The sequence below is a fragment of the Miscanthus floridulus genome, chromosome 18 (genome assembly GCF_019320115.1).
Source record: "Miscanthus floridulus cultivar M001 chromosome 18, ASM1932011v1, whole genome shotgun sequence".
Classification (NCBI taxonomy): Eukaryota; Viridiplantae; Streptophyta; class Magnoliopsida; order Poales; family Poaceae; genus Miscanthus; species Miscanthus floridulus.
In genome coordinates this window covers 88,120,311-88,130,360 of record NC_089597.1, presented here as the reverse complement: position 1 = coordinate 88,130,360, position 10,050 = coordinate 88,120,311, and the positions used below count along the sequence as shown (strand labels likewise).

The window sequence follows — 10,050 nt, the reverse complement described above, 5'->3', positions numbered from 1 at the left end:
CAGTTGGCAGCAGCAGAATATGGGAGGCTTAATCTAGAGATGGCAAGTCACATGGAGCAACTAAAGGTTTAGTTTGATCCTTGATATTGATCAGGTAATAATTATTTTGGTCCATGGAGGCATAAGCTAATAGGCAAAATTTGTACGGGCAAATGCAAGTATTTTAAAATGTCTTCTCTGTATACTACTGATATTATTGACATTCACAAATATTTACACGGTGTTCCGTGGAGTGAACATTGTATCCATTTACCCAATCATAGCTCAATTATTGGACACCAGCCCCTCTTCTGTATTGTTACATATTTCTTGCTTGATTAAATGCCATCGTAGCAAGTTAGTTTACACCAGCCCCTCAGATGATGCTACCATATAATTACTTATGCACTCCTTTTTTATTTGCATGTGAGATTATTGATATGATTTTTTTAATAATATTAGAACACTTAATTCCATAAATATTTGTAGCTGATCAGCGACCTGTTCGTCCAAGATAGCAGCAGTGGTGGTGCAGCAGCAAGAGGATTGGTACCAGAGGGTCGACTTTCATTGTTGTACGTTGTTGTGAAGGTCTTGCCCCTGGAGCAGCTGCACGGGGGGCAGTGCAAGGGTCCTAGACGTCTTGTCCTTCGATTCTTGCAGGTTGATATTGCTTTCATTTTGTTCAACCAAAAAAAACACCTTCCTGTGCCTCCTCTTGGTAGATGCCTACATGCTGTTTGCTTGTTCATATACGATCGTAGATTATAAGCTAAAATAGTATTTTTTTCTCACACCAAACCAGCCAGCAGTAAATAATCCACAATCATTTACTGAACAGACCGAGTAGTTAATCTAAGCACTCAGTGTTCTAATTTATCACTTATCTCAATATATTACTATTTGCTTGTACCGACTAATATTGTTCTTTCATTTCTTCCGGATCCTATTCAATTGCAAGAGGTAGTGAGAGAGTAGATTGCATGAGACGAGGATCCTGAATGCAAGTCACCTTTTGTGAAATTTTGTATTCACTTAGCACTACTCTGTCACGGCAGTTTCGTGACTGCAGAAGGATTTAGTGAGGACTCCCTTTTTCAGTCCATAAAATTTATTGTCATATAATGAAATATCACCATAGTTTGGTAGTTTGGTTCTTTAGATTAAATATTGCTTTAATGTTGATATTTATTTTCACAGTGTTGTTATTTTATTATATCATCCGTATAGTTTTATTATAAAAGTTTAGTCGTTTCGTAGCCACTATGCTACAGTTAAATATATATGCCCGTACCCCATCGGATCCTACGGTCAGTCCCCAAGTCCCAACTCACACGCCGCCACCGAGCGCCTAGCGCCTAGCGCCTAGTGCCCGACGAAAAAAATATCCAACCCGAAAGTGCCGGCGGTAAGCGAAGAGAGCGCCGGCGCTAATCCGGCGATGGATGCGGCTGCCGGCGGCGGCGGCAACTCCCTGCCGACCACTGGTGCGGACGGGTCGAAGCGCCGCGTCTGCTACTTCTACGACGCGGAGGTGGGCAACTACTACTACGGGCAGGGCCACCCGATGAAGCCGCACCGCATCCGCATGACCCACGCGCTGCTCGGCCGCTACGGCCTCCTCGACCAGATGCAAGTGCTCCGCCCTCACCCTGCCCGCGACCGCGACCTCTGCCGCTTCCACGCCGACGACTACGTCGCCTTCCTCCGCTCCGTCACCCCCGAGACGCAACAGGACCAGATCCGCGCGCTCAAGCGCTTCAACGTCGGCGAGGACTGCCCCGTCTTCGACGGTCTCTACAGTTTCTGCCAGACCTACGCGGGGGGCTCCGTTGGCAGCGCCGTCAAGCTCAACCACGGCCATGACATCGCCATCAACTGGGCCGGCGGACTCCACCACGCCAAGAAGTGCGAGGCCTCCGGGTTCTGCTATGTTAATGACATCGTCCTCGCCATCCTCGAGCTACTCAAGTACCACCAGGTATTCCAAACCTCTACGAATTTTTGAATTTTTTTGAATCTGTAGTTGTATTGGATGGATAGAATTACCCATGTTTTGTGAACTGTAATTGCATTGTAGCGCGTTCTGTACGTGGATATTGATATCCACCACGGGGACGGCGTGGAGGAGGCTTTTTACACCACAGACCGGGTGATGACGGTCTCATTCCACAAGTTTGGGGATTATTTCCCTGGGACAGGGGACATTCGTGATGTTGGGCACTCAAAGGGTAAATATTACTCCCTGAATGTTCCGCTGGACGATGGTATTGATGATGAGAGCTACCAGTCGTTGTTCAAGCCAATAATGGGTAAGGTGATGGAGGTCTTCAACCCTGGTGCAGTTGTGCTCCAGTGTGGTGCAGATTCATTGTCGGGTGACAGATTGGGCTGTTTCAACCTCTCTATTAAGGGTCACGCAGAATGTGTAAGATTTATGAGGTCCTTCAACGTCCCGCTGTTGCTGCTTGGTGGCGGTGGGTATACCATAAGGAACGTTGCACGGTGTTGGTGCTATGAGGTATGTAACAGGGGAGTTTCCTTCATGGGAGAAAACCCACATTTGTTATGCCTTTCCACTTTTCTGTTCTTCTATTAATTCCAATAACCTTGTCTGATTAATTATTTGATGTTAAGTATACTGTGAGTGTAACACTTTGTAAGACTTCTTCCCCCTTACTGCAATGAAGTTATTGTAATTAATAGAATAACAAACAACAGTTGTAGCACTCACTGCCTAGAATATGCAGGGCGATTGGTACAGTGGTTGGAGTTTTTGAATACTCACATAAAAGTAATATTTCAAAGACAAATAAATATCCTTCTAAATCATGTTAGGCATGTGTGATACAAATGCCGTATTCTCCAACTTCATATGTAAGGTTTTTTTAGTACATGTGTGTTGTTGATTTGTAACTTTATCGGTAACTGATTTGCTAGCATTCCCTTTTTTTTAGTACATGTGTGTTGTTGATTTGTAACTTTTTTGCTGTCCATGTCTCCCCTTGTGTTTGTGCTATGAACCCAGTAAACACAATCTACCTTCTGTTTGTAAAAGTAATCTACATATTATGTTTGCTAGCTGTGTTCCAAATTCAGTTTCTTATTAGGATATTTTAATTTACCCTAATATGTTTTTGATTTTTAGGATATATCAGAGCAATATTTGAAATACCAGGATGATATTTTTTAAATTAGTTATCTATGCAGTACAATAGTTTCTGTAAAATTTTTTTGGCATGCATCTTCTTGCTTTAAAAAATTTATTCGTACCATGCCGTTGTCTACTTTGTACTTTCTGAGTGCTGACTAGTGTTGTTACCTAATTTTGTAAATAGTTTTCATGATGTGTTTTAAATTTAGTAATTTACTAAGATGTCACAAAAAATATTTTTTGCTATTTACTGCGTTATAGGCTCTTTGTATTTTTAACTATATATGAATAGGTTATGTGTTAACCAAACACTTATTTTTTTCTTCAAAGATTATCTCTTCCAAGTTCCAACTCATGCAGTCACTGCTCTAGACAAGACAATTAAACTTCTGCACAGTCCATTATATTTTTTTAGTGTTGTTGAGTGATTGAGGCCACTATTGTTATTTCTGATATGCTTTTTAATGTCACCAATTCAAAGTCTTTGAATAACTGTTCTTACTGTTTTATCATATTTCTTGAGCAGACAGGAGTTGCCCTTGGTCATGAGCTCACTGACAAGATGCCACCTAATGAGTACTATGAGTATTTTGGTCCAGATTACACTCTACATGTCGCTCCAAGTAACATGGAGAATAAAAACACACGGCATCAATTGGATGATATAAAATCAAAACTTCTAGATAATCTTTCAAAACTCCGACATGCTCCTAGTGTTCAATTTCAAGAGCGACCTCCTGAGGCTGAGTTACCTGAGGTGAGGATTCTGTTACATGCGAGAAATTAATTGGATGATGTTTCTTTATCCTTTAAAATAAATCAGGCACAAAGATAAGGCCATCTTTAGTAGAGTTGTTGTGGACAGGACTGAATAATTGCACAGACTAAACTCTATTGAATAGAATTAGTAAGAAAATCTGGAAATGTAGTGGAAGATTTATAGCTAAAAAGAAAAGAAATTTGCGCCATGGCAAAAATGAAAGCCCCCCAGGATAACTTGGACAGCAACTCCCAAGTAACTAGTGATGGGGAAATGGCTATTGACAATTGTGACTAATATATAGCACCACACTGTTTAAATTATATGGAGAATGACATTGCTTTCTTCTGCTTTCTTTCTGGGCAAATAACAAAAAATACTCTGGTCAAACAATCCTGGTCCTAAGGCCAGTATAGTTTTGTCCTGCTCATGCTGGCATAGTTTTGCAGGCATTTCTTTTTCTGCTATTTTCTTGCCTATTGTTGTATAGTTCTGTTTGTATGCCTGGAACTGCATTAGAAACCGGACTGGGCGTCTGGACCACCAGTTGAACTGCAAAAACTGGAAGAAAATGAGAAAAGGGGGCAGTGTAAAGAACATGTACTCTACCATGTCTACCCACAACGCAAACAGATGGAGGACAGATGAAGTCCGGTGTCATTCTAAAAGTGCAGTCCCTGCTGCAAAGGTGCAACTGTGTGGAGAAACTACACAACACCTTTGAAAGCAAAAATTACAACTCTGAAAAAGAAGGGAAAGATAAAAGAACCCTTAACATATGTGCAACACACACCCAAAGATAATCGAATTGCCATGAAGTGCATCTACAAAATTGGAACAACTTAAAAGTTTGGATATTGCAACCCAATAAATACAAAAAAATATAGCCTAATGAAATATGTAATTCCTTGGTGCATACAAATGAAAAATTCTACAAAAGCTTCATCCCATCTCCATGGCTGCCACTAGGAGTCTACGACCCAAGGAGCATTCTATATGTAACTCGCAAATAATTAAGTCAACATATTGTGACTCATTTGTGTTAATGTTTGGTATAGCAAGATGAAGACAAAGAGAATCCTGATGAAAGACGTGATGCTGATTCTGATGTGGAAATGAATGATGCCAAGCCTTTGGACGACTCTGGGAGGTATTTATTATTGTTTGGTCATGTAATTTGTAGCAGCAATTGCTTCAGGTGGTTATATTGTGTGTTCTATTTTGTGCACTTCTCTATCATAGGAGGGGCGGTATACAGAATTTAAGGATGAAGAAAGAATCTGCTGAGACAGAGGCAATTGATCAGGTACCTCTCTAATTTAACTCATGTTAATTTAATGATGTATCCATGAAGTTTCAAATGATTTTTTTTGGTATGTAAGGTGTACTTGAACTAGAAGGCATGTAAGAACTTCTTTTAGCCTGTGTTTGTTTTTGGGGACATTGTGGGATGGGACGGACTCAACCCAATTTCTAGGGATGGGCGGTCCCTGTTTTTGTTTGGTTGAGGGGATAGGACAATCCCTATTTGGGCGCATGTGTCAATCTCTTTTCTTTTTTATATAAAAAAAATCTTCCTCCCAACCCCACGGTCCTGAGCGGCATCGCCGCTACGCGACCCCCATGGACCCAAGCGGCATCGCCGCCATGCCCCCACACCGCGCATGCCTCCCACATAGAGCTTGAGGATGAGGACGCACACGCAAGATTGGGCTTCCCTTGCGAATTCCAGTCGCTGTGAGCTCGGGACCTGTGAGCTCGTCGAGGAAGGGGTGTGGGAGAGCTTGGGACCAATGAGCTCACACGGGGAGGCTTCCGCCCGCGCCGCTCGTCGAGTGCGCGGGCGCGACTGTGAGATGGACAAGGACACCGTCCAAAGAAGACATGCCCATCTGGTCGTTTTTTGGGGATGGGGATGCCTCCCGCATCTGAGGGGAATATTCCCCTTAGGGACGGTCCCGTCCCGAGTCGTCCCAGAACTAAACACCATCAAATTGGGAATCAACCCATCCCGTCCCCAGTCGTCCCCCCAACCAAACACATAGATCTGTGTGTAAGGGTCTAATTGATATGGATATTTCCTAACCGTTCCACTATTCGAATAGGGTAGAATAATGAATTGGATACCTTTCTCGGGTATCTAGATATTTTCTCAGGTACTAGATATGAATTTGGATAGTTTTCTTCAAATATCAGATTCAGATATAAGAAGGGTTATTGGATATATGATTAGATAATCCGGATAGCTAGGTGGACATTGGATTTCGGTAGTTGTATCACATATCCATTAGGTGCGGCTATGTGGGGTGCCATTTTATTAAAGCCCAAGAAGAATTTCATCTGAAGAGATTAAGAAAGTGGAATTGACTCTTCTTTCTCCTTCATTCTACACTGTAGCAGCTAAAAGGGGAACTCTCAGATTTAGCGCATCCTTGCCGGTTCCCTGCACTTCTGGTGGCATTCTTGGCTCCTGGGGTGTGGGGAATCGGGATCTGAAGTCTGGTTGTATGTACCCTCTCCTAATGAGTAGCTTTATATGTAAGTTAGGGTTAGTTCTACCCATGGCAGTGCAGACAAAACGTTCCCATGGGATTTCTGCTCCTTCCTCTGCTTCTACGGTGAGGATGTGGCATCTATCGTCTTCTTTGACGAAGTTGTAGTAAGGTATGGTTTGCTTCCCCTAATCATGGGCGGGGTGGTGGTCAATCTGCTCCCCTGGTTAAGGTTACTCTCCGATCTGCCGGAGGTGCTGTTGCTCATACTTCCTCAAAAAGGGAAGGTTTCTTCTACCACATCTAGTGAACGTGTTTTCAACTTTGAGGCGCTGCTGGTAGTGGCTTCAAAAATTGTGATGGCCCTTCATTGCCGTGCGTTGTCAGCTGAGGATGTCTCAGCTCCGCTTCCTTCGACCTAGCTTGTCGATGGTGATCGGAGAGGAAGTACTGGGGTGTTGTTGGACAAGTCCTGTGGTAGCACCAATGTAATTTTATTTTTTATAAGGTTCCTATACGTAATTTGTACTCGTTATGGGTATTAATGAATGAAATCACCCCTTATCAAAAAAGTGGAATTGCTTATCTTTTTTTTAAACTATTGTGTGAATTACAAAATAAGTTCAAATTCTAACTTCACTAAAACGTTCTACAACAACAAAGCCTTTAAGTCCCAAACAAGTTGGGGTAGGCTAGAGTTGAAACCCAACAGAAGCAATCAAGGTTCAGGCACGTGAATAGCTGTCTTCCAAGCACTCCTATCTAAGGCTAAGTCTTTGGGTATATTCCATCATTTCAAGTCTCCTTTTATTGCCTCTACCCAAGTCAACTTCGGTCTTCCTCTGCCTCTCTTCACGTTACTATCCTGACTTAGGATTCCACTACGCACCGGTGCATCTGGAGGTCTCCGTTGCACATGTCCAAACCATCTTCACTAAAACGTTCTAATAAACTTAAATAAATCTAACAATATAAATGGTCAGTTAATACAAAAAATCTTTTTTTAAACAAGTTTCAAATTTGAGATGTTTGACTAAGAATTAATCATGTTTTCTTAATATGAGAGATTTTATATAATTTTTTATATTTTAGTGCTTTTCAACCAATTGGTTTGCCATTCCTTTATGCGACTATCAAAGAATATTTTTGTAACGTGTTAAAATGTCATGAACAGATGTTGCTCTGATCTTTAAGTATGATCCTGAAGTTAGCGTGAACAAGTTCTATTTGGCACATTTGTTTATATTTCCTGCCTCTGTGTCCTGGCTTTTCATTCAAGTGTTGTACAACCCTAGGAAAGAGGTATTGGAAATATACTTGGCTGAAAAAAATTGAAAATGTGTGACATGTAATTATATAGGGTTGTCTATTTTACTCAATGTCAAGAAATATCCGTGACCAACATTGTCCGCGTCTGTCTCATCTAGTATTCCACACACAAATATAACTGAGACAATCCGAATTCGCATTCATATTTGTATCCAACGTGACCATGTATGACTCTGATTTTGAAGAAAAATGTGAAAACAGATATGGAGCGAGTAATATCTGTTTGTATACTATATTGCACCACTATGCTGGTGTAACATATACCAATGCACATGGTACAGTTCTACCTTTGACTGTTGGGATCAGGTACCCTGAAGATTATGCAGGGTACAATGTGTTCATGTAGTATGACTTGACATGAAACCTGACTTGAGAGACAAAAATGCTGTGCCAGGACCAAACGGGATTGGAATCAGCTCCTTTGTGGCAAACTGGGGCCAGTACTATGCCAAATACCCTTATGACTTGATGACCAAACTGTAGGGCAGCATCTTTGCCTTGTTTTGCATTGCCCATGTAGTTATGAATCTGGAGATGACTTAGATATTAGTAGAGATGAAAGTGGAGATCGTCCAGTATCTACCCCTACCATGTTGCTTTCTCTCATGTACAGTGTAGCAGCATCTGATATAGGCGCTGGGCAACTTATGCTTTGCTAATTAGGTTTCTGAGATTGATAGGGCTATGCCTATGCAGTAAAAGAGTTACAGTAAAGAGTAGTTTCTGTTGTGATGCTTGAGATTGATCGAAGTTTTTTGCAAGTTAAATTTCTCGAATATTTGATGCTAGTAATATGCTTTACATAGGATGTGGTGTAATGGTCTCTAACATCTTTAGGTTAGTGTTTTCTCCCCATGTGCTTTAGCAATTCCTATGTTTCCTGGCAGATCATGACTCCATTTTTCATTCATCTATTTTACTGATTCTTGTTGGAGCAATTATAGGCTTGTAGCAAGAACATTATCCTAATTAACTTTTCTTTTTCTCTAGTTATATATCATTCTCCATTACTGACTTTCTTGTTTTCTTGTTTTTGTACTCTGCAGGATGTCAATAGTGTAGCCGCAGAACATTCTAGAGGTACTGGACCTGTGGCTGATGGAGTTGATCCCTGGAAACAAATCTTTGTAAGTGCCATTTATCAGAACATTAAATATATCAACAGCTTCATGCTCATATTACTTAGTGTGGTCCGGTGTACCAAAGCATATTTCTTATGAAGTTATTGTTGCATGCAGCCGAATGACACTAGTCCGATGGCCATAGATGAACCAAACGCTCTGAAAGTTGAGCAAGAGAGTCCAAACAAATTGCAGGACCAACCAACGATGCACCAGAAGCCATGATTAGTCACCTTAACTTAGTAGCTAATGTCATCTGTAGCCTGTCGATTCTTTTGTGCAAATTCATTTGACTGTAGGCAAACCATGCATGTCACAAGGCTGAAGCAGGGAGCAGAAGCAAGTGCTAGACCAAGAAGTTGTGCATCTGAAATCTCTAGTGTTTTGCGCGTTACATTTGTATTACAGACAGTTGCAAACGATGGTTTAATCATGAAAATTTTGTCTTCCACACTTTGCTTCTGCAGAGGAAGGAATTGATATTGTAGTATGGATCAATTAAGCAGTGCTTTTGTCGCAGATGCCCATGTGATTGTAATGTGCAGGAACTAGAGCAACTCCAGCAATAGCTCATAAAGTTGGGGCCTTTACTCTCCAACTCTAGCAACAATCCTTAATTATGAGCCCCATACTTTCTAATGACATGTGGGACTCTTGTTATTAGTGATACATTTTTCCTTTTCCTTTTCCTTTTCTTCTCTTTTATTTTCTCCCATCTTTCTTCCACCGGTTCGACCATCTCCTCTTCCTGTACCTTGCCATTACCGACACCGCCTCTCTACCTGGCTTTTGTTATATCACCTCTTCTTGTCTCTGGAGTGAGAGCTACGGGAACCTGCTGCTGTGAGAGCTCTGCCCTGTACAACCATCAGAGACGGTTGTGCAGCTAGGGGGTGAGTGATCATAACAAAACGTTCCGGAGTGCCTTTTCATGCGCTGCTGGGCCTCGAATCTGGAAGAAAAAAAAAAGGGTGTAGCCTCCCTGCACCGGCGCCTCTGTGCAGGCCCATTGGGCTGAAAAAAATTGGGTGCAGCCTCCCTGCACCACCTTGCAGGCCCACTCGGATGGATGCCACGTATCCTAGCAAATCCATCACACGACCAGGAGGTTAAGTTTTCAGTTGCATATTTTTAGAGTATACTGAGGAGTTTTTAGTTGCCTATTTCTAGAGTATTTCTTGACCGTGTGATGGATTTTCTGGGACACGTGGCATC

General features: G+C 41.8%; 1 protein-coding gene across 1 annotated transcript; it reads left to right on the top strand.

Annotated features, from left to right (window-relative positions):
• Positions 1 to 1,304: 1,304 nt before the first annotated feature.
• LOC136520013 (histone deacetylase 1-like) lies at positions 1,305 to 9,286 on the top strand. Its single transcript, XM_066513417.1, has 7 exons — positions 1,305 to 1,960; positions 2,060 to 2,500; positions 3,660 to 3,890; positions 4,952 to 5,043; positions 5,136 to 5,199; positions 8,761 to 8,841; positions 8,953 to 9,286. Exons 1-7 carry the CDS (start codon positions 1,421 to 1,423, stop codon positions 9,058 to 9,060), a joined length of 1,557 nt encoding a protein of 518 aa, XP_066369514.1. The 5' UTR covers positions 1,305 to 1,420; the 3' UTR covers positions 9,061 to 9,286.
• The last annotated feature ends 764 nt before the right edge of the window (positions 9,287 to 10,050 follow it).

Coding starts and splice junctions, on each gene's coding strand:
- LOC136520013 (XM_066513417.1), top strand. CDS start 1,421: ATGGATGCGGCTGCCGGCGGCGGCGGCAACTCCCTGCCGACCACTGGT. Junction 1,961..2,059: donor AGCTACTCAAGTACCACCAG/GTATTCCAAACC, acceptor ATTGCATTGTAG/CGCGTTCTGTACGTGGATAT. Junction 3,891..4,951: donor CTGAGGCTGAGTTACCTGAG/GTGAGGATTCTG, acceptor TGTTTGGTATAG/CAAGATGAAGACAAAGAGAA.